Source organism: Hydra vulgaris, chromosome 08 (genome assembly GCF_038396675.1).
Source record: "Hydra vulgaris chromosome 08, alternate assembly HydraT2T_AEP".
Taxonomy (NCBI): domain Eukaryota; kingdom Metazoa; phylum Cnidaria; class Hydrozoa; order Anthoathecata; family Hydridae; genus Hydra; species Hydra vulgaris.
The window spans coordinates 61100177-61126730 of NC_088927.1; the positions used below are offsets into that span (position 1 = coordinate 61100177).

General features: G+C 26.1%; 1 protein-coding gene across 2 annotated transcripts in view; it reads right to left on the bottom strand.

Moving 5' to 3' along the window:
- The window catches only part of LOC100212735 (structural maintenance of chromosomes flexible hinge domain-containing protein 1), a 121114-nt gene that overhangs the window by 82187 nt on the left and 12373 nt on the right, over nt 1-26554 (bottom strand). For both annotated transcript variants that reach the window (XM_065804082.1, XM_065804081.1), the window contains exons 4-14: nt 22875-22986; nt 22585-22685; nt 21147-21317; nt 19599-19679; nt 17786-17905; nt 9244-9444; nt 8705-8899; nt 8496-8620; nt 7416-7668; nt 2148-2256; nt 1838-2065 (exon numbers count right to left, since the gene is read on the bottom strand). In XM_065804082.1, the coding sequence (XP_065660154.1) occupies nt 1838-2065; nt 2148-2256; nt 7416-7668; nt 8496-8620; nt 8705-8899; nt 9244-9444; nt 17786-17905; nt 19599-19679; nt 21147-21317; nt 22585-22685; nt 22875-22986 (1696 nt within the window). The remainder of the gene's footprint in view (nt 1-1837; nt 2066-2147; nt 2257-7415; nt 7669-8495; nt 8621-8704; nt 8900-9243; nt 9445-17785; nt 17906-19598; nt 19680-21146; nt 21318-22584; nt 22686-22874; nt 22987-26554) is intronic.

Below are 26554 nucleotides of genomic sequence, written 5' to 3' on the forward strand. Positions count from 1 at the left end.
AAGGGCAAGTTAAGCAGTTTGCAGTACAAAAACATTGATACTAAGTCAATGCTGGCCAGATGTTAAGCGTCTGGTTAGCGATGTCCAGCAATTATGATTTCACAACAAGGTAAGACTGTCAATTCTATGTGTCTAATTGGTTTCCAATTAAAATGTTTTATATTTTCATGCACAACACGTTATGATTTAAGACAACTTGCTCAGGGCAACTTGCTCAGGGCAACTTGCTCTGTTGCGCATGAAAAGGAGCCAAAGTACTAAAATATGTTTTGTATTGTGACTTCTTTATTCTACTATGTTTATGTATATTGTTATTTTGAATTAAAAAGTTTTCTAGTAATGTGAATACTATACAGTTCAAAAACAGTTTTTTGATATAATAATTAGGTTAATTATATTAGTAAGTATCTTATATACTTATTATACTTTTAAAATATTTTTACATGCTATTAAAAAAAATGACTACTTTTTCAATAAACTTGCTCCCGTTTTTTGTAGAAACAATTTTTGTAGCAAATATTTGTTTTGACATTTTTTTTAGAAAAGCTTGTATATGGAACATGTAAACAAGCATTTGGAACATGTAAACAAGTATTAGGAACATGTAAACAAGTATATGGAACATGTAAACAAGTATATGGATTATGTAAACAAGTATATGGAACATGTAAACAAGTATATGGAACTTGTAAACAAGTACATGAAAGTATAACAAGAATTAAAGTGGCAAGTAGCATGTAGTTATAAAATATAGTACTTTATTTATTTATCAGGAAGAAGATTTTTCCTGATGAACCTACTGATGGCGAAACAACTTAATGAAGAAAAAAATCAGATTAGTGTTTTTACTAATTTATTATTGTTCTATTCTGTAAGAACATTAAGCACTCTTTTTGTAGAATACACTAACATTACATATATATATATATATATATATATATATATATATATATATATATATATATATATATATATATATATATATATGTATATGTATATGTATATGTATATGTATATGTATATGTATATGTATATGTATATGTATATGTATATGTATATGTATATGTATATGTATATGTATATGTATATGTATATGTATATGTGTATATATATATATATATATACATATATATATATATACATATATATATATTAGCTAAATGCTAATGTTTATAATAGGAGTTAGCTAAATGCTAATGTTTATAATATAACTTAATATATATTATATATAATATATATTATTATATATAATATATATTATTATATATAATATTATATTATAAACATTAGCATTTAGCTAATTCCTGGTACTGCGGGTAACAGTAAAATATATATTATATAGCTCTAGTTTATATATTGAGCACTCTTTCAAGTATACAATATTATACATGATAATATAAAGATATTTTCTTTATTCATATATATATACACTTACATATATATATATATATATATATATATATATATATATATATATATATATATATATATATATATATATATATATATATTATATATATATATATATATATATATATATATATATATATATTTAAATGATTTTAAATAAAAAATATAAAAAGCATTTGAAAGAAACTATCCTCAACATTAGTTTATCAAATGTGTGAAAACTATCTATGCTATTATAACACTGAAGAAACAGCTTTTTTGCTGTAGACAATAATGCTAATAATAATAATAATAAATAATAATAAATGCTGGAAATGTTTTTGTTGTAGACAAAGAATATGCTATTAGAAATCCATCTGAATAAAACTCAAATAAAATTTTGAATGTAATTTTTAGTTGAAATTAACAGAACAAGTACAGAACATACTATATTTTGGTAATGAAACTCTTTCAGATGCAAATGTGGATTTCAGTATTACTTTATCTGCTAATCCAGCAATTCTCATAAGAGGTTTTTCTTCCATTTGATTACCATAAACATCTTCAGGTAGCCTTGAATAGATAAATGTTGACACATCAGAAGATTTCATTTTTCTTACAAAATAAATTATCTTTCCAAGTAACTGTGGCTTCCAATCAATTTGCACAAAATCCCCTAAAATTAATCATATGAAATAAACTATTTTAAGTTTAAACTAGATTGTTAATTATAAATTTGATAAAAATGAAAACACCACCTGATTTGTAAATACTTTCTCCATCGGGTGTTATCATTTTAACTTGACCATAAAATATGTCATCATTTTTGGATTGCTCACTGTCTGGTAGTGGATGATCAAATATAACCTGTAAAAAAGTGATAATTTTTGCATTATTTTAAAATTAAATAAAAAAAAGAAAAAATCAGCTTAACAGTCATGTTATCATTGTTTAACAGTTTTTTTTTTCCCATAATTAAATTAAAAAACTAAATTACTTAATTCCAAATCCTGTATTCAGTACAATGAACTGTATATTTAAGATTTTTAATTGCATAATTAAGTTTGTAAATTGGTGCATAATATACACAAAATAAAGTCAGTTAAATGATACTTAACAAAAGTTTAGGGAATACATAATAATTTAGGTAATTATTAAATTTGCCCATTAGTCAATTGCTTGAAAATAAAGCAATATTAAAATCAACAAAAAGTTTTGATGCATTTTATGTTTTTGATATAAAAATTTTCTGGAGTTATAATTAAATTTTTATTAATAAAATAGACACTTTTAAAGAATGCTTTTACGAAGTTATAAACATAGTAACCAGGGTAAATTAACTCATACTTTTCAAAAAATACTAAAGTAACATGATGTCAAGTTTCTATTTACTTTTTTTATTTAAAATTTTAATAATTTTGATATTATCAATAAATATATCATTACATATACATATCTACAGATTTAATTGAATTTTTATTTATTTGTTACGAAAACAAAATTATACATTTTTAAAAACACGAAGAAACATGCAGCATAAACTATTTTCCTAAAAATTGTTTTGCAATGCTAAGCCTCTTCCCTTTAAGACACAAGGATTCTTGAAATTAATTAACATTGTTATTTTCAAAATTTTACAATTTAGAATTAAACATCAATAGAAAAAATACCTTTTGCTTATGCAAAAAATTGAAAATGTAATTTTACAGATTGTGCAATCTAATAGGTGGTTGAACAACTTAAAAAACTCTCCCAGAGTTCTTTACTTTATGGTTCCCATGAAAAAATTCTAAATCTCTTTTAGGCTTTTTCAGGGAGGAGCTATTTGTAAGTAAAACTCAGTTTAATGGTTCTGAGGGCTGCTAGTAGCAAGGTTTCTCAAACTCTGTGCATTAACAGTGTCATATTGCGCATTGTGTCTCTGAGAGTGAAGGGTCAAGGTCATACAAAAAGCCCTTTGTTATGGCTATAGGTTGAAATGCAATAACTTTAAGGATAAAGGGGCCAGTGAATATGAGGAGGCTCTTCTTTTTTGAAAAACCCTTTAACTCCAAGATATGAGCCATGACAAACATGTTAACTGACAAACATGGTTGCTGTGGGGTTTCAATAAAATCTGACATGTTGGTCTATTCCTTTTTTAACGTGTTGTATCTGGGAAACATTTTAAAACTATTGTATCATTTCTTCCTATTGTCAGACCATAAGTTGCCTTTGAAAAACATTCTTCATTTCTTATAAACTCTTGAGTATCACAAGGATTTGTATAGTAGTGAAAAATTCTTTGTTTTCAAGAAGCAATTTAAAAGTGGCTTTTGAACCTACTCTATGGCTGTTTATTATTGTCAAAATTATAATAGATTTAAGTTGTTTAAGAACTAATAGCAACATAGTATATGTAAAATAAAGGCTATTGCTCAAGACTTGGTTTTAGAAAAACTTAAGTCAGGGATATAAATCAAAAATCTATTTTTTAAAAAAAAGGTAATACAAAGTGCTTTTTTAAAGGCAGTGAAGCCTTTGAACAAACATATTGATAGTAGATACTACAGTTACCAGAATATTAGTACTGTGTAGACCTTTAAGTTAGCAGAATATTAGTACTGTGCAGACCTTAAAGTTAACCATCTTAGCCAGGAAAATGTTCGATCACGTGTCATTATATGAATATGCGAATAATATTTAAATTTAAGTAACTCAAAAAGATACAAAATTTCGTTAAAAAAAAAAAGATAAAGATTTTTGAATTAAATAAATCTAGTTTATACTGTTATTATACTATTAAAATGATCTTAAATAAAGTAACAAATCACTGCTAATGATTTTTTATGTAAAATATTAATGAACATTATACATAGTTTTTTTTATTTATACAATTTTGTACCTGTTATGATAAATGTTAATCTTAAAAAAAAATTTCTTTAAACTTTGTAAACAACAACTTTAAACAACTATCTCTTTCATGAATGTTGTATACGAAGGATTAAAGTTAATATAGTTAAAGATAAAAAAAAATGTTGCAAGTATATAAGAAAAAAGAAATTAAAACATAAAATGTTTAGTAGTCTAATTCTGAAGTTAAAATAAAACTGTCATTGCTGCTGCTTTCGTCAATACTATTGTTTGTTTTTAATTCTACCATTAGATTCTTCCACCAATTCAAGGCAAACAAATCTCTGTTTATTTAAATAGAAATAGACAGCACTATCCAAAATTGTGTCTTGTTTATGAAAGGTAAATCTTTGATCATTCTTGTTTATCATTATAGAGTCTTTCATTGTCTGGTGGTCTTTCATTTTCTGGCGGTCTTTCATTGTCTGATGGTCTTTCATTGTCTGGTGGTCTTTCATCGTCTGGTGGTCTTTCATTGTCTGGTGGTATTTTATTGTCTGGTGGTCTTTCATTGTCTCGTGGTCTTTCGTTGTCTGCTGGTTTATCTTGAAATGGGGATCAGTTAGTGTCACAGTCAAGATATTGACTATGCTATTAATAGCCTTATTAATGGAGTTAATGCACATAACACCCAAATTATTTATCTTTAATAGAGATACTACTAAATAGGCAGAGGTACCTTCTCGTTCAACCCACACAAGAATTAACTCTTTCTCACCTTATGTTTTCCTGACCTGATAGCCATCAGAAAAAATGGAGAAAAAGTTTTTCTTGTTAACGATTTAAACAACTTTATTTTTAACTGCATCGGCTATTCATGAGATCAGCTATGCATGAGATAAATTTACATGCTAAAAAAAAAAATTTATTCAAAAAAAATTTTTTATTGAAAAATTTGATTTTTATCAATTCTATTAGTGATTATCAAATTGAACTCAGAAAATTAATAACCTGCTTTATTGTTGCTTTTTCCTTCTACAAAACACTATTAAGTCTTTGGAATTTTATAAGTGTCACAAAATTGCTACAAGACATATTTGGTTTTACAGCCATTTCATACACTGCACTTATCATCTTTGAATTTCATGGGTGTTTTGTGTAGCGAAGGAGTTTTGTATATCAAAGATGGCAAAACATCTGCTTCCGGTTTCTTCCATATGGCTTACAATATTGAATAATATTGCTTATTTATAAATACATCCTTCAAGATGACGATCAACCTTTATTAAAATTTCAGAAATTAAATCTGAAGAACTCTAAAAAAACTGTTTCAGTTGAAAAAGAATTGCTCATAAAGTGCAACTATTAAGTTCTTTTAGAATAAATATTCTAAAGATATAAATGAAAATTTATTATGAAGTATTTCCTGGTTTAACAAATTCATAATAAGCTAATAACTTAATTTTTACCTGATGTTTTGTTATCACACTAGTTACCTTTGTAAATGCTTTCAAAGAAATAATTGCAACTCCTTTAACTGAAGGTTCCTGTAAAAATTTTGTTCCTTGCACAAAGTTTACACCATATTTTAACAACTAATCCATTTTCTTTTGTGTATTGTATAACATTTTCTTTTCCCCACAAAAGAAAAAATTTTGAGTTCCTAGATATAACTTAAAAATTTTTTTTTTCCTTCAAATGCCATTTTTAAAAATTCTTTGTACTATTTTTACATATTTATACATTATGTTATCTTCATTGTAAAAACTTTTCTCTCTTTTATAAACTTGTAAGAAATTATAAGTAAAAATTCCATGCACTAAATATTGTCAGAGGGCTATGTAAAGCAGTTCCGCTTTCTCTTCCTTTTTTTAAGTTGGATTTACCATTTAGTTAAATCATGAAATCATGAAAGTTGAGTTTTAGATATTATAAATGCAATTAAAGCTTTTAGAATACAGAGTAAAAAATAAAATTTTAGTTCATCCAGAATATGATTATATTTATTTTATAATATGTATTAAAGTATAATAAACCTAAAGAATTAAATTTAGCAAATAATATATTTAACATTTAGTTTCAACTCTGATTATTGCAGACAGCTGATCCAGCAGTCTTGCTACGGGGGAACTATACAATGGTGATGCATTTCTGACAAAAGAAAAGAGCAATTTAATCTTTTGATCAAAATGGAAATGATTAAGAATTTTTATTTTTGTTTATATTACTACAAAGAAATTTTAACAAAAAAATTTTACAAATACTAAATACAAATACAAAAATACTACAAAAAATTTTAAGAATGTTTTTTTATTTACTTAATTTACTTAACAAATCATTTTAAAGATTTATATATTTTTACTTTATTATGTATCACTTTTTACGAATAAATGAAATATAATATGATAAAAAATGTATGTTTAAACAAAGCATGAAATGGTTTAAAAAAGACTTTAACTTTTATTTTATTTAAATATGTAATTATTTGCTATCTATATTTTTATAGAAACAATTTTTTAATAACTTAAAAAAAAAACCCTATAGCTTAAATTAAATTTACGTATTTATTAAACAATCATTTAAAGTTATTACTTTAAATATAGATTTTTTTAAAGTTTAGATATGTTCAAATTTTCAAAACATGTTAACAGACATGGTCAAATTGTCAAAACAAAATATCATTTGTGTGGTCATATAATTGTGTGTGATCGCATTGCTTCCTGACCAAGTTGGTGTTAACAGAATATTAGTACTGTGTAGTCCTTAAAGTTAACAGAATATTAGTACTGTGTAGACCTTGAAGTTAACAACACATTAGCACTCTGTAGTCTTTAAAGGTAACAGAATATTAGTACTGTGTAGTCATTAAAGTTAACAGAGTATTTGTATACTATGAACATCTTAAAGTTAACAGAATATTAATATGGTGGACTTTAAAGTCCATCGATTACTAGTACCATTAAAATGGATTATTAGATATATTTTATTAATACAGTAGATACATGTATTTAAACAAACAAAACAAAAGCTTTCTTAATTTAATATATAAAAAAATTTGTTTGAACTTCATCAAGACACCACTTAATAATTTAAGCGTGATAGTGAAGACTATTTTCCCCCTACTTATAGCTTTTTAACTTGACAAAAAGCTACACATCATAATACTGTGTTTATTATTAGAAAGATTTTGTTACCTCCTTATCATAAAGCCTGTGGCATTGTTGCAACCATTTCTTGAATTCTTTTGGTAATTTTTTAGTACTAGATGCTTCACTCATAGCAAATGAAAGATCCCGTTGGGTATCTAGTAAAATCTTTAGTTTATTGTTAGATATTGGTGTGTGATAGTTAAAAAACAATAAACCACGAATGCGGTTAAAACATGCATCTGGTAGACAATCTCTTTGCTTTCTGGTACGTCCCTCTGGCTTAGCGCAAAACTCCAAACTAAAAACAATTAAAAGTAAAAATAGAGCTATATAAAATTTATTATTCTCATATATATGAAAACAAAAAATAGACATTGTTTACTGATATTTTCTGTTTTTTAATTTATCTTTTGAAAATAAAGTAATAAATAAATAGTAGTCATCCAGTATTCATATTTGTCTTTGTAATACTTCTGTGTTGACACGGAAACATCTTTTTTTTTTTTATAAACATTTTATTATTTTTCATTTTTATTTTATTTCATTTTATTATTTAAGAAAAAAGAATTAATAGTAGTTGAGCAAAAAAGATAGTTAAGAATGAGTTGAGAAATATGAAGTGGAGTTTAAAGCACTTAGAGTAAATATTAAGAAAAAAACTATACCTCGTATACCTTGTAAAATATGAACTTAACAAGTAGAAATGTATGCTTTAATACAGTCAACCAAGTCTCCCTGGTTCAATTTTTTAATGCATAAAGATGACATAAAAATCATTAAGTCGATCAAAAAATTGTCAAGATGAACTTGATTTTGTCAAATTTTTTTTTTTTTTTTTTTTTGTTAGATTATTCGCCTCCCCAAGGCCCAAGGGGGCCACTACAGTCGAAGAGGCTACTCATTTTTTTGTGTTTTTTATTTTTTAGTTATTATTCGTGGTGCAACCCTCTCTCAACTCTTTAACTCTGAAACACAAACCTTGCCGAACAAGGCCGCTGCGCGGAGAAACTAAGTTGATTTGTTTTTTTTTAATTTAATTCTGTGTTAGTGGAGTTATAAACAGTAGTGTAATTATGCAGTGTTTTAAGTTTTAGATAAAATGAAATAAAATTTTTTTAAAGTAACCTATTAACATAAGATAAGGGTGCCAATCTCCCTTGCCAAAAACATTGAAACATTGGTGATGGTAAACTGTTTTCTGAAGGAAGTGTTTCTTCACCAAAATTATTTGGAAAATACATTAAACAACCCTAAAGATTTAAATTATAATATAAATTTTAATTTTGATTTAAAAAAAAAAAAACGAAAATGAAAGTAAGTTGAGTTGATTTTACCTGTACAATTTGAGTGTTACTCACACCCTCTATGTTTAAATTGAGACAGAATGTAAAAACAGATTTTAATCGCATTTGATACTGACTTTGGAGATCAGTATCAACATCTGCAAGAGATGAATACTTTAGGCCTCCTCCTTTATCAATACCAATAACAATATTCACATTTGGCTTGCCAGGTTCATGAAATCTACTCTAAAATATATATATATATATATATATATATATATATATATATATATATATATATATATATATATATATATATATATATATATATATATATATATATATATATATATATATATATATATATCATTAAAACATATTCAACAGGTATATATATATATATATATATATATATATATACATATATATATATATATATATATATATATATATCATTAAAACATATTCAACAGGTATATATATATATATATATATATATATATATATATATATATATATATATATATATATATATATCATTCAAACATATTCAACAGGTAGAACATACTACAATGTTAATTTTAGATTACCAGCTCAGTAAGACCATAGTTTTGCTTAAAGTCTAGTTTTTTAAATTTTCCACATATTCCATGTAGATAGTAATGATAGACATGAGATAAATTATTGGAAAGTTCAAAACCATTGTCTTTACAAATATAATTTATATGAGAAGTTTTTAGTTGCTTGATAACAATCATTGTAAACTGATTTCTTTTTATTTCTTCATCGACCTAAATAAAAAATTATTAAGAAACAAATTAAACTAAAATACCTATTATTTAAATACTTAAATAAATTAATACTTTTATACTTAGATTTTTACCCCTCTTAATTGAAGTAAAGTAAACTAATTAAATTTTAATAACAATTAAGATAGTAACAAATAATAACTAAAAAAAAATTCCATAATAACAATTAAGAAAAACAAGCTAAATTTAATAAAATACAATAAAAACTAATCTTATTAAATTTATAAAAAAAAACTTCCATATATCATAATGAATAAAAATATTTAAAAACTTATTTTTTAGTTAATTTAATATACTTCAGAAGATACTTCAGAAGCAAGTCTGCAGCATTTTTTTCATGCAAAAAAAGACTCTTCGTCAATCTTTTATTTTTTGTTACATAAGAATTATAGGATTCTAACTGACATTTTTGAAAAAGTTATGAATGAGTTATTAACATAACTATGATGATGTATCATCTGTTAAAACACTTTCCTAAAATTTTATAATTTAACCAAGTTTTAACTAAAGTTCTACGTGTAGAGCAGTGTATTGTAACAATTGTTCAGCATTATAAAGTTTTTTAAAAAATATTTGTACTATAAAGTTCTATTGGCAAAAATAACTAAATAATTTCAAGTTTTAACTTAAAGATGGCTGCTTGTAGAAATAAGAAACTATCTTTGCAAGATGCTTTAAATGCAATTGAGAAAGACTTTGATCAGAGTATTTCATCTGATAGCAGTGATTCAAAACATATAGTGGTGATTCAAATGATTAAAATAACTATAGAGATAATGAGTCAAATAAGTTTTAACAGTTGTTATATATATATGAAAGTTTAAGTATTTAATTGTTCGGTTTTAAAAACTCAAAATCATAAATAAAATCTTGGAAATAAATACTTAGTCAGAGGAATTGCATGTAATTTACAAGACTTAGTATTTACTTAGTCTTGTGAATTGAATTCATAAAAGCTCTTATGCTTAGTTGCTTTTTGTCTTCAACATTTTGATAACAAAGTTGTAATTTTTTAAACAGAATTTTTCAAATAAATAGTTGATGTAAAATTAAAATAGTTTTTTTTTCTACTAAAGTTTCTACTAACAGTTTTAACAAAGCTATTTTAGCTACAGAGTTCACCTAATTAACAAAAAGACATTTTTTATTAGGAATATTTTGCCTGAACTGATTTCTGTTTAGGCAACAAATGCCTAAATTTGAACAAAATTTAATACCATTATACTACTTTTTTTACTAAGCAAAGTGTAAATTTAAGTTTTTCTGACTTTGCTTTATTTTTATTTTTTATAATATTTTCTTCATATTCATTAATTTTATGTCATTATATTATACAGAAGAGATATTTCATTCAACAATGTTATTGTTTGTTCATCGGATATGCAACATTTAGATAATCAAACAGAATAATCAAGGTATGCTAACATATGAGGACTCATTGATAGCACATTTTTTGCATTGCAATCTTATCTGATGTAAAACTAATATATACTGTATGATGTGTTAAAATCTGCGTTAAAACTATGAATCACTGTCATATTTATGTTTCATTGATGACAATGATGGCAAAGGTTACAATTTATAACTTCATATATTAACCATAACTGTTTCATGTTCATTTTTTTATATAGATTTTATAAAGATATTTTTATTGAAACCAGCAGTAAAAAAAGAATTAAAAAGAGATCTAGACAGCCAGAAAATTGAAAAATAAAAAAGCGTAGGAAATTATGCCAGTCTGGAGAGTCTTATGTAAGTAATACATAAAATATAATTCCACCAAAAACAATTTTTTTGAAATGTGTAAAGAAAACTGCAAGTATAAATACAATGCAAAACTTATTTATGAGTTAAATAAGAAATTTTATTAAACAGTTTAACTACAATATGGACAAAAATAGTCAAAACTTTTTGATTTTCTTTCTTTTTTTTAATGTATATATTTCGCTGTTTAAATAATGCTACAATACCAAAATGTATAAATAAATATTTAAATGGCCAGAGCAAAAAGAGGACAAAAATAGTCTTATCACTAAGCCCTGGATTTCAATTTATACAAGGCATAAAATAACAGCTCATCAGACTAAAGTAGGTTTTCAAAAAGACAATATTCCTTTCAATATTTTTTTGTTGTAGCAAATGAAGAAATCAAAGTTTGCAAAATTTTTTTTATACTAACACTATGTATTAGTTAAAACATTATTTACAATAAACATGAAAAAAAAGATTCTTTGAATGGTACACCAAAACCAGAGATGAGAGGGAAACATACTAAACAAGAGTTTTCAGATGAAATTAAAAATAAAGTAATTCACTTAATAAATTTATTTCTAACAGTTAATATTTCAAATATTTCAAGAATTTCAAGCACCAGGAAGTACTTAGCCTCAAATTTGATTGTAAAAAAGATGTATTATCTATAAATTGAAAAAAGTGGTGAGCAAGAAATAAAATAAGTTAAAGAATCCTACTTTAGTCAGGTCAGTTTTAGGTTGTTTTTATTTTTAAATTGTTATAAAGACTGGAAAAAGATCTGAAACATTTTTTAAAAAAGTTTTGATCTTTTCTTAGATACTTCTCTAATCATTTTGATATATATAATTATAAATAATAATATGTCAAAAATATAATTAAAAAAATATGATAAAAATATGACATAAATATTGTTAATATTTTATTATTGAACCTGTTTATTTAGAAGTTGTTCAGGCTTTGCATATAATAAATATATGTAAATTATATATTGAGTAATATAAGCATATTGAGTAAGCCAGTGTAATGTATTGAATAGCACTTGGCTTAGTGTGCAGCTTATGTATTGAGGATAAATTAATTATTTGCTGCAAAAAAAAAATTTTTTAAATCTTAAATCTTTTTGGGAAATACAAATTAAAACGTGCATTTTTCACAATGAAATCACTTAAGGTCCGAAATAAAGTTTCGCAAACACTCTCAGGCGGTTTTTGGTATATTGGCAAATTTATAGAAAACTATAGTGCTTTACGGTCGAATAAAAAAAACTATTCACCAAACTAATACATAAAATAATTGTTTTAAGTTGGTATGTATGCACTTACAAACAAGTTAGTTTACTTATTTTAAATGGCTTTTAAATCAATTGTGCACCTGTTATATAATACATAACATTGGCCATTGCAGTAGTAAAGTGAACTTGAAAGCATTTATAATTTGATTGTAAATGAATTAACTAATAAACAATATATCTAAAAATTAAACATAGAATTCAAAATACTATTTACAAAAACGTTTAATAAACATTTTATAAGCATTTTTGTAACAATTTACAAAAGTTTTATAAAACATTAAAAGAAGATGAAGAATGAAAAATAATAGGAAGTAAATTTGTTTCATGCCAATTAACAAGATAACCCATTGTTTGATATAATCTGATCGTGGTAATAATGTTTTGAGTTGTTTATATCATGCTTGTACTTGGATTTATGTTAATATTAATTGTTTATACCATGTTTAAATTTCCAAAATATATTTTACTTTAGTAAGTTTAATTGAAGAGTATCTTCTTTATTTTTTAATAACATAATAAATTCATGTGATACAAATATGAGCTCAAAAAAGATTGGAAGACCTACAAAGGCTTTAAACAAAACTTGTATTAATAGTAAAAGATTTGCTGGATTACCTAGATAGAGTTAATTCAAATCTCCCTTTAATAAAAGATAAACCATTGAAAAAACAATTTCTAGAGTGTTTCAAAAATTCTGTAGAGCTGAAACTGGAAAAGTTGTTTGATCTGCTTGTCAGTGCAATCTTCCAATTATTGAAGATTGTAAAGATAGGTAAATATAATTTTAAATCTTTTTATTAAATTTTTTTAAAATTTTAAATATTAAGGATTTTATATGTAAGATAAAAATACAGTACCAAATCAACTTACACCCCCCTTCCCCCACTCTAGCTTTATAAGATTTGCTGTAACCTATGTCATAAATACTTTTTGAATGATTTTGATTTAAAACTAAAATATTAAACATTTAGGCGAGTTGGATGTCGTAAAAGCGATTGCACAATGAAAAGTTTGTCTTTGTGAGGAAAGTAGAAAGGTAATACATGCAGTTTTTATTTTACCAGTACTATTAGCATTAACAGATACACTTCACAACAACGGTAGATTAGGTAAAAGAAAAGAGCATCAATTGCTTATCTCTAATCATTTGACTTTATATTTCATTAACTCGTCACTTTAACTTAAAATATCTTGTTTTAGGTCCTTGTACTGGAAAGAGCATATTTAAAGGACCAAAGATCCAAAATAGGACCAAAAGGAAGTTGGCAGTTAGGCAATGTGGACCACGTAGAGGCAACAAGGGTTGCAAAAAAGTTTATTAGAGAAAAAAAAGAGGCCACATCGGAAGTTGGTTCAGATGATAGTTTTAGTGTTGAATCCTCAAATTTAGATACAGCTAAAAGTGTTTGAAGGGCAAATAGTTGTTGAAAGAAACTACACAGACTTAAATAACTTGGCTAAAGCTGCAATAAGGTATGAAGTTAGTGATGCTGCTACAGCTGCAATAGCAACAGCTGCGTTAATAGACTATGGAATAGCGACTAATCGGTATGCATGGAAAAAATGACAAAAATTCATTAGTTCATGCAATGAAATGCAAGAATAATGGTGACCCTGTTTGTATTGAACCACCAGAGACGAACATTATCTCACTTTTACTTGTGAAAATGATCCTTTTTCTAGTAATTATCTGACCCATGTTATAATGGAAAATGGTAAAGGTAGTACAATAGCTTCAACAACATTAAATGTCCTAACTGAATATGGTAATGCTGAAAGTTTAGAAGTATTGTTCTTGACAATACATGCTCTAACACTGGTATAGATAATGGTTTAGTTGTCCAATTAGAGAAGCTTTTGAAACGCAGCATTCATTTAGTAGGTTGTTTGCTTCACCAGTGTGAACTACCACTTTGCCATGTTACATCTGAAATAGATGGACAAACTAATGACCCGAAAAAGTATAAAAGCTCTATTGGTGAACAAGCATCTAACATACTTATGCATGAACAATCTTTAATTCAATTTGTTCCCATAGATTCTGAGATAGAGTTGTATGTGAATACCGACATCATTTGCAATTTGAGTACAGACTTTATGAGTACTGTATTGGAATAGCTAAAGTTTCCATTTCTACAAAATATACTAACAAGAAACCTGGCCCAGTTTTCCATACACAGTGGCTTACTCTTGCTCTAAGAATTATGATTATTCATGCAAGAACTGATATACCCACACACGATTTAAACTGCATCACAAAGTACATAGTCCAGGTATATTGTCCTATATGGTTTGCTGCAAAAAGTTCACAGCATTACAAAGATGCACCAAAGCTTTTTCATAAAACAATAGTTAGTTAATAAACAGGATAGCAGAATTCAAAAGAATGTATTGAAAAATCTTCAAGGTAACTCCTACTGCTGCTGTCAAGAAAACTTTTTTCATGCTATGCTACTAGATGATGAAAAAGTTGTAAGAGATTGTGCTCTTAATCAAACTCTGCAGATTAGGTTATCCAGGGATATTGATTCAGATTTCAAGCTTAAAATCAAAGCTAAGACAGTTATGCCCTTGAACCTTGAAAAAGCTGATGTTTGGACAGACTTAATTGAGGTTTCTTTGATACAGGTTGAGCCTTCTACTTCAGTTTTTGTTTCTTCATATGAGTTACTACAAGCCATTCAAACTGGCAATAAACTCTCTCTTACTGATCTGCCAAACAATTTTCAATCGGTAGAAAAAGCTGTAAAACTAACATCTGAAGATTCTAAAAATGTTTATGGACGGATGAAAAGACACCAAAGTAGAACTGAAAACAAGAGAAATGCAAAGAAGTGAGATTATTGTATACTTTGTTCAGAGTAATTTTACAAATTAGTATGTTACAAATATATATTGAAATCAAAAATCTTTTATTTAAGACTTAGACAATTGAGACATATAAATGTGATTTTAATGAACTTTTTAGGGAAGGATACACCTCAACAATTGTATTAAAAACATCCAACTTGGTGTTACTTTCATTATATAGACTATAAGAAAAAGTTAAAGAAGTGTTAGATATTTAAAAAATAAAAAATTTATTTGCAAAAAGATAAGTTTTTAATCAAAAATTGTTAAAGCTACCGTGTTAAAAAAAATATGCGCCTGCGTATGGTAAAAAGCTCCAACCTGTCATGAACAGTTGTTGACAAGGGGTAGTAGCAATATTATTTTCCAACTTAAAAAAAAAAGTCCTCTATCTCTCAAATTTTCTAATTAAGGTCCATTTTCGATGGCTGGCTTAAAGAAAATTAGTTGTTTAGGGAAGGGGGTTGTTATAATATGGATGTATTGGAGGCTGTCATTTAGGTTTTTTAAAAAGTTTTGTAGGTGTTTTTTGTTAAATTGAAGGTTACATCAAGTAAGTCGACTGGTTTAAAATTTGTTTTTAATTCTATAATAGATTAATTTGTTAATAATTTGTTCTATATTTAAAATCATCTATATCTTTAAATTTTTGGATTTTGTTTTTTCAAGCTCGCTGAGTCTAAAATTCTAGTCTTATGTCTCTTATGCCTAATTTTTTAATTATTTCTGATAGTTTGTTGAGTATGTAAATCCCAATGAGTAAACAAACTTCAGTGCTATCATTGTTACGTCAAAACTTTTATGATTTAGTTTTTTTATCTACATGCTTTTGTTGTAATAAAGGAGAGATTTATGCCTTTGTTTTATAACTTTGAGTTGGTCATCTATTATCAGAGTGTATTGTTTTGCAAAGGAAATGACTTTATTAAATATTTCTGTTGTTATAGACAGGTAAAATTCATTTATATCAAATTGAATAAAAAAAACAATTCTTTTTATCTAGGTTGCTGTTAAACCAATTGATAACATTGATTTGACATTTTCATTAATTTATTTGTAGATTGTTACGCTAATTTTTATTTAAGGTTTTCTTTTAACGTAAGAAACGCTGGCAAATTTGCTTGGTATTTGGTAACTCAAACTTATTTTTGAGGCAATTTGGTTAACTTTTAAGTTAACTGATTCTTCTAAATTATTGAAATTGTATAGATTATTGGTTTCATGAGCAAATACGAGAAAATTTCTTTTTCGTTTTTCTTTGCTGGTTATTATCTTAAAAACATTATTTATTTTTGTTTAAAATTGATCATTTAGGTTTTTAAATTTGATAGATTTAAAAAAACTTTTTCAGTCATTAAGCTTGATACATTGAGAAGGTGTAGCAATACTTCATGATTTGGACTTGATTGTGATCATGAAAAGTTGCCTTATGTTGTATTTTGTATTTGGAGTTTTACACAATGATATTTTGTCTTTTTTGATGTCTTTTGCAAACTCACACTGAATTTGCACTGAATTGCAAATTCAGTGTGAGTTGTTTGAACATTAACAACAGCAATAAATTTAAAATTTTTAAATTTAATTTAAATAAATAAATTTTAAAAGTTATTTTAAAGTCATATAAAAAAAATTATATAAAAAAATATAAAAATATTAACAGATTAGATAAATAAAAATTTTGCTTAACAATAAATGTTAAGCAAAATTTAATTTCAGTTAAAAACCAACTTTTTGAAAAAAAAACTTTTTTTCTAAAGAGTAAAAATTTAGCTGTAGAAAAAAAACTTTTCTCTGTTCACTTTTTTTTCTCTTTACTTATACCCCAGTTTACTTCAAATATTTTAGTATTTGAATTAAACTGGGGTATAAGTATACTTAATAAAAATTAAGTAAATATTTAAAATTTAAATTTTTAAATACATATCTTGAAATATATAATGCATATCCTAAGATATTTGAGCCCATTAAGCACCACAACTTTATTTTTTTGCTTTATAAAATATAAAAATAAATTAATATAAAGTAATTTTTAAAATAACTTTAAAAATGTATAAATATATTTCAAAATAAATATTAAGTAAAAAAAATATGGAGTGAAAAATTTATTTTAGTAAAACAATATCTTAACTAAAATATTGTTTCATTATTCTAACAAATTTTGATTATTAAAACAATTTAAATTTATAAAATAATTAATATTTATATATTTATAAAATAATTAATAGAAAGAAAATTAAAGTTAAAGAAAAAACTGTTTAAAAAATAAAGGTTTATTTGTCTTTAAATTTTATGATAAATTTTACATAAAAGGCTTATCAAAAACCATCATTTCATAAAAACCTGCAACATTATAAACAATAAACAGTAGTAACAAATATCAAACAAAAAAAAACAAGTATCAAACATGTGGTTCAAATAAATATTTACCAAAAATTTTATGCACTGTAGTTCATTCAAATCAAGTGTTGAAGTATCACCAGGTGCTCGTATGCATTTCTCATCAACAAACACTGGCTGATTATACTTTGCTCTTTCGTGCAAAACATCCTAATTTTAAAAGAAAAGTTTGAAGTTATAAAAGGTTGCTACTCTTCAAATTATTTTATAAAGTGTTTTTGAACCTTTTTTTTTTAGTGCGATACTGGTTCAGCTGGAGGCTGTGAACTGTCGCTGGTAAAACATTTTTGTCATGTGTTATGTTACTATTGTCACAAAACATGTGACAAAAAATGACATTTTGTAAATTTATATACATATGCAGTAGTGATGTACTGGTAGAGTGGTTGCAACATAAGCAAGAAATTCTGAATTAAATTTCCACCACGCCCCTGGTAGTACTGCGCTCAACCTGTTTCTTTGCGCAGCGGCCTTGTTCATTAAGTTTCGTTTCTTAGAGTTATAGAGTTGAAGGTTGTAACCACAATTTAAGTAGCCTCCCTGACTGTATTGGCCTTCATGACCTTGGGAATGTGAATTAACATAAAAAATATATCTTTAGAGGTTGTTTACACAGAGTTAAATCCATATTTCTAACTTATTTATATTTCAAAATCTAAATAGTGGTGCAGTAGAAATCATTCTTATTTTATTTTGGTGCTTGTATTACTTATTTTATTATATTTTTATTCTTATATTTTTATCTTCTAATTTTATGTAAATACTTTTTATATTTATATACAGATTACAGGAATTAACTTTTTCCAAATTTTTAGAAATCATTTTAATTATACCAATAAATATTGTTTTGAATACTTATTTGTATATTTTCTTATTTTGATTTGAGTGTTAGTAAAAATTCTTTTTAAGCTTCTACATCCCACTCACTCATAATAAATATTAGTACAATGACATGTACTATAACAATGTCTATTTTAATTGATGAGTTCCAGGTCATATACACAAAATAGAAAATACATGTTTTTATATACAAGCATTATATTGTTTGCAAAGCATGCTAAGCATTTTTTAGTTCAGCACTCTTAATTCTGATATTTTATGGACCTCTTATTATTCTTTGGCTAAAATACTGTTTACTCTTCTGAGCTGGTTCTTTTAATGATGTTTTTTTTTTAAGACAATTTATAAAAACGCATTGTATATGGTGGCTGCTAAATGAGCTTCTCTTGTTTTGACCAACAAAAATCATTACTGTTATTATTCTTTATGTACTGAAAAGTTTTATTTTATTCTTAAAATTTATTATTAAAATTTTTATTCTACTCAACATTATTTTGGAATTATTTTCCCTAATCATGTTTTCCATTATGTTGACTGGTCTGAGTTATTAATATAACTGTTTGAACTGTCTAGATTTCCGAATTGAACAAACAATATTTGCAATCCTGGTAGTTTTTGATTAGTCTAATTTAAAAAGTAATCTGTAACAAAAACCATCAAGATTTATTTTTTATTTTGTGCATTTTCTATCTTGACTGAAAATGTCATCTTTAGCAAAAAATTAAAAGTTGTCATTGAGTTTTTGTCTTCTTCATCATCTCACTGCATTTCTTGTTTCTTTGATTTGTTTAACATCACTACAACTTAGCAGAAGACATTAAATATGGGGACATTAAATATGGGGACATTAAATATGGGGACATTAAATATGGGGGCATTAAATATGGGGGCAATAAATTGAACTGTTAGAAACATGTTATTCCAAACATTAAAGAAAACCTTGATTCAAAATAAAGATTTGAAAAGTTTGGAAAACTACAAACTATTACAAAGTAAAAAATACCTTTGATATAGAGATTTCATTGATAAACTTTGAGTCTTTTGTTTTTGTTACAACTTTTATTGTATTTCCAAGGTAAAAACCCTATAAACATATGATTCTTTCAATTAATATAATCTTACAATAGCACAATATAGGCTAAATTAGGGTAAAATAATTTTTTTAATATATTTTTATAAAATATTTTTAATTAAATTTGCTGTTTTCTGTGAAAATTAAAAAACATTAAAACCACTTAAAAACAGAAATGGTAAACTATGGAGTTAAATAAAACATGTTATTTGTTAAATTGGTAAATGGGCCTTTTATAACTGATTGTCTAACCTGAAAAAACGAATCTTGATAACTTCCTCATCTAAATTTTAAACCAACAAATAAACTATTAACTATAAAAAATGAATCAAAAAATACAACTTTTTTGCAACACCAAGGTCAGTTTTTTCTGTTTTCTAACCATACTCTAATATTGGTACAAGCTCCATCCACTAATGGAGTTATAAGTATCATCCACATCCACTAGTTAAGCATTCGAACTATTGGCAATACTTCATCACTCAGAGCGGTTTTGGGCACACAGAAAATTGTAGTTCAAAATGCTGTTTTGTTTTGACTTGCCATCAACAAAACCAATTATTCAAAATTACAAATTGCTAATATGTTTGAAACACCAGCATCTCCACCTAAGTTGTTAAAAAAGCAGCTAGGGAACAATGTAAGCTTAACTTTGATGATAAGCAGTAAAGAGATCAAGCAAAAACAGTGACTCCAACAACAACAACAACAATAACAACAACAACAACAACAACAATAGCAACAACAACAACAACAACAACAATAACAACAACATTAGCAACAACAACAACAACAACAACAACAATAGCAGCAGCAAATAGAGCAACTTTAGCAAATAGAGCAAATCTTTAAGTTTAGGGCGAAGCTTCAATAAGCAAAAATTCAAAATGCAAGGTTTGGCTTTGTCAAACATACATACCAATGCAATACGTAAGCACCACCATAAACAAAAGTTTTATTGCACCAAAAACATACAAATGAAGTTTTAACACACAAATGAAAACTTAACCACCAAGATCACTAAATAACTCATTATCACAAGCATAAAAAAAATTATTAGTTTGTTGATTTTGTTATAATTGATTTTGTTTGTTGTTGTTGCTGTTGTTGTTTTTGTTGTTGTTGTTTGTTGTTGATTTTGTTATAATTATATTGGTTGTTCATTTTAATAGAATATTTTTTTTGATTACTTGTCCACTATTTTATTATTCCAAACATAAGAGATAAAATGGAATATCATTTTATAATGAACAATTTTTTGATTTTTATATATTTAAATATAGCTCAAAATTCTCAACAACTAGAATAAAAAAATTTTAATCTTTTTCCTGACAAAAAATGTTTAACTCTTAACTATATCATTTGACCACATTTTACTCTATAATATATAAAATATATTTAATATAAAAAATACATAATTAAAACTATATCCTATTATATAACATACAAAATAAATTAATCAAAATACAAAATTCATACAGCCTGTGTAGCACCGACACCAAACTTAGAGATATTGCCATCCAAAAAACCATAGCTCAAAGGTTCTTCATAATCAATACCGCGATCTTTTTGTGTTAGAAAGTAACTTAAAAAAGCCTTGATTTCTTCTGCATACATACCTTTTCCGTTATCAAGGATACAAATTATTTTCTAAAGAAAAATTTTATTAGTTTCAAAAACTTTTCTTTTTAATTTTATAATAGGAACAGTCACAGTAAAAAGATGTAACTTTGCTATATTCAGCTATTTGTGACTATTTGAATTATGGTAGATGGTACACGATAGTTCACAAAAGCAGAAACTATTATTGTATAGTAAAAAGATAAGAGATTCAACTTTACAATTATGCGTCAAAAGCTTGGGCATATGTATGCTTGAGCAAATCTAATTTAATCTTCCATGCTTGAGCAAATCTAATTTAATTTTGCATGCTTGAGTAAATCTACTAAATTACATTTATAATCTTTTTTTCCATTTTGTCTTAAAGAAAAAGGGTGTTCTTGTAAGACCAAACCCAAATGTGACAATAGTATTCCAGACTAGAATATACAAAAGATTTAGAGTTTTTAAAGAATGAAAAATGAGTAAATAAATGGCTAACGCAATAGAGACTTCATATTAAACATAAATTGTCTACATAATATTAATAAACAGTTAAAATTACAAAAAAAAAATTTGTCATCACCAAAATACAAAATTTATCTGTATCATGATAGTAATAAAGATATAAATCGCATTAATATCAAAATTGATTTCCTCTGGTGATTTTAAGATAATAAGCAACTGTGGTCAATTATCAGAAGATTAGATATGGGATTGCCTTTTTGCTCATATTATGCAATACAATGTGTTTACAACATGTATTGAATACAACATATAATATTAAACTATAATAAAAATAATAATGATAATAACAAGTAATTAATAATTATTATAAAAATAAAAAAAAATAACCTCTATATATTATTGCTGAACTTAAAGTAGTGCTGTTAGTAGTGCCCTTTCAACAGTGTTTGACATGGAACCCTTAGCAGCCATTTCAACCGAGGTAATAGCAAAAAAGAGTGAACCACTTTTTTAATAAGAAAACGTCAACAAAAGTGTATGTAAATATCTAACTTACATAAACTTCAAATCATGTAATGTTAAAATATAACAAAACATATGTCAAGTTTTACAGTTTTACTTTCACTTGAAAATTGCATTGCAGCAATAGAAAAGGTCAATGTGGAATTGACTTATAAAAAAAGAAAAAAAAAGAAACAGAAGAAAAAGTATTCAAAAACTTTATTCTTTATATGTACATGCCTGCCTATATCTGAACTTGTTAATTTATTTGTTATTAATTAATTTGATAAATAATTTATTTAACACATTCTGAAAATTTAGTAATAACCAATTACATAACTATCATTACCTGGGTCGAAAATATATATATAGTAATATCACGAGCAATGGGATTGTCATTTGTTGCTTGAATTCCATTATCTATAAACTCACAAATGGCCTGGTAAGGAGCTAAAAATTAAAAAAATAAGTAGCTCTGATAAACAATGAAAAAATATTTTTTTATTTTAAAAGCCATTACAAAATAAAATCATTAACATAACAGACACTTTCACAATGGCATAATGTGTGTATGAATGTGTGTGAATGTGTTGGTATAAAAAATGGAAGGAAAAAAAAAAACAGAAATAATAATCTCACAAGAAAAATGATAGTTTCCACTCTGAGTCAATGCATTTGGATGAACATCATACTTCAAAAGTTCAAATCGCGGTCTCTCAAGCTTAAAATCTTTTTCTTTATCAGAAAGAATCTAAATTGATAGGTTTAAAAAAAATTTTAATTAACTGTAATTTATTTATAAATTTCAATTAACAAAAATAATATATTTACAAATTTCAATTAACAGTAATAATATATTTATAAATTTCAATTAACAGTAATAATATATTTATAAACCTAATTAATTAATGCTATTATACTACTGTTTATTACATACTATAACATATTAAATATTTTACTATTTCTAGGAGCAGATGAGGCTCTTTAGCAATAATGTAGAAAACTTATCTAGGAGATGAAAAACTTTGATATAAAACACACAAAAAACTTGGAATAGTTCAGAAAGGTTTGATTGGTAGTTTCACAATAAAAACACCCAATATTATATCAATATAAGGGCATCTGGATGTAAAAAATGACTTGCATAACTTTTTTATTATGAAAACCTTACAAACAACACAAATGTGGAACCATGGACGTTAAACTTAAAAAAAAAATTTTAATTTATACAATTAAATGTGTTTAGAAAAAAATTGCTTTAAGAAAATTTTCAAAACATTATTCAACTTTTAGAGAAAACAAAATTATGACAACTTTGACTGTCCACCTTTTCTTTGTCCCATTACCAAACTACCCATAAAAAGTCATTATATTCAGAATATTAAAATAAAAACGCAACTTCAAAAGATAATTTAAAAAATTCAAAATGATTTTTCTATTTATTAAGATTGCTTGGCACCACCAATCACCACCAATATATGTAAAAAAAATGACAATGGGCTTTACAAATAAGCTTATAAAAACTATTTTTCAGTGATGGCAACCATCCCCGAATTATTTAAAAACTCTTTATTAATACCAAAAAAGATAAAAAGTGTTGTATTGTGTATACACTCTTGCACCTATCCCTAAAAAAATCAATCAATGAAGGTGAAATCAATGAAATAAAAAAATCAATCAAACTCTGCTTTGCCTATCCATCTTAAATCTGTCTATCTTAAATATGTCCACTTTACTGACTATATACACTTTTTATTTATTTTATTTTTATGATTTTTCAAAAAGACCTTACTATTATCACAGAGCACCAAGGATGAGCATTTCAGGGATTATCTAGGTCATATTTTAAAAATTCAGAAAATTTTTTCTTAAAAATATTCAAAAAAAATCTAGAAAATATTTTAAAGATATACCCGAAAAAAATCCAAAAAGATAAATGCATTTTGTGTAACTAAGAATATCTCATGTGTTTGAAAAGAAAATCATTGTTTGTGTGCGCATACAAATTTTTTTTTTTTAATTAAAAAAAAAAATTTTATTTCAAAATAGTTTAATGTCTTTTAACTTTTACTGTTATTTATCATTTATTTTTTTTTTTTTTAAAGTTTCATATATTAAACACATCAATGCTTCTATAAATCAACTGTAATAGCCAATGTCACAGTAAACCGTACATACATTGACTGACTTAAATATGAATAGACGAAGTGGGGTATACACATAGATCAACGGAGGATTTAGATTTTGGAAGGCATACATTTATATAAAATAAAAGTATTTCAATACTCATTTAATAGGGTTTATAAACGAATTTAATTTATATTTTAAAAAAATATTAAATTAAAATACATTAGACTTTTAGGTGAAATAGTCAAAATAATTAACAACTAATAAAAAAAAAATGTAATTCCCACTATAGAAATAAATAATTTTTGAATGCTATTCATTATATTTAGAAATTTGTGTAATAAAATATCATATAACATGTTGTACAGCATTTTTAAACCAGCCTATTTAATACTATAATGTATAATTGCATACACATTTTTTGTAAATAAATTGGTTAATAGCTTATGTTACTTGTGTTGCAAATGCAATCTGGTTGATTGAAGGAACTGAAAATAAAAATTCAGAGCTGAACTGAAGAAAACTTCTATCTCATAGAAGTGTGTTAAAAGTCTTATTTCATTATTATGTGGGTGAAAAAAAGATTTTAAAGATAGTGTTAAAAAATTTTTTTACAATATGATATATCCTTAAATTATAAAACACATACAAAAGCTGCATGCCAAATAATAGACCCCACCACATCCCTGGCAGTACCGCGATTAATTTGTTTCTACGCGCAGTGGTCTTGTTAGTCATGGTTCGTGTTTCGGAGTTATAGAGTTGAGAGAGGGTTATAACCATAATTAAGTAGCCTCCACGTCTGTAGTGGCCCTCTGGGTTTTGGAGAGGTGAATTAACAAACAAAAAAAAAAGAGATTAAAAAAATTTATCAATCTCAAAACAAAAACAAAACCAAAACACAAAAAGTAGAAATTTGCATAGCAAAAGAGTTTCTTCTATGGCTTGTGAATCAGACAACATTTCTGTCATAGTCTTACAAAAAGTGTTTTCCATAAATTTCTTTAATTTTATCTAAACTATTTAATAAGTGCTTGTCTGAATCTTGTTTTCCTGCCTGCTGGAAACGACATCTGTGGTTTCAATTTTGAAAAACTCTGGAGATCATGCTGACCCCTCCAATCCCTAGTTAGAGGGGTCAGCATGATCTCCAGATTTTTTCAAAAATGATCTTTCTGTTATCAGCAAAGTCTTTGAGCCTTTGATCAATATATTTCTAACATACCATCTTGAGTCAATTAACTTACTGTTTCTTATTTTATAGTGCATTAGATGGAGGCGGTGAGGCTAGGGCAATCGATCTTGATATATCTAAGGTTTCTGATAAAGTTTGGAAGCTGATCTCCTTCATAAGCTTGCTTCATATAGTTTATTTTGGTAAGCTCTTGAGATAATCAAACCTTTTCTTTCTAATCAAACCTTTTCTTTCTAATTGCTAAAGTCATCCTCGAAGGCCAACACTCTTCTTCATTTCCAGTAACTTCTGGGGTGCCTTAAAGTTCAATACTTGATCAGGTTTTGTTTCTCTACTCTCTACCTCTATAAATCCCTTACATGGCTCTATGTGGAATACTGTTACCATATTTAGGCTGGTTCTTTTAATGATGTTCTTTCTTCTTCCAAAAACGCATAGTAAACGTACTTAGACCTGCTCTATCTGCCAAGCTTGAGCATCTCTCCTATTGTTGTAAAGTTGCATCTCTTCCACTATTCTAAGAATACTATCATGGTTGCTGCTCAAAGGAGCAGCAACCATGATAGTATTCGTAGAATAGTGGAAGAGTAATTCGTAGTCTATTATATCTAATTCCATCAACTAAAACTCATTCTTCTAGACTTGTCATTCAGCAAAGCCTCATTATTTTACTGTATCTGTCCCAGCATGCTCAAAAACTTTTTTCAATTTTTTTTTCCAGCACTTTGCCCCTTTGGAACTCTTTCTAATCATTATATTTTCCTGACTCAAACAGCCTACAATTTTTCAAGTCTTTTGTCAACCCTTTTTTTGCTTTTTAACTCTAATCTTTATTTTCTAGTAACTCCTAACTTAACAGTGGTTGCTTGGAGTCTTGTTAGGAGTAAACCTAAAATAAAATAAATTATCTGATGAGATATTATAAGTAAAATGGAACAGAATACAGTCTGTGATTAATTGGATGCAGAAAATCTATGAAGCTGTGATATAGAATAGA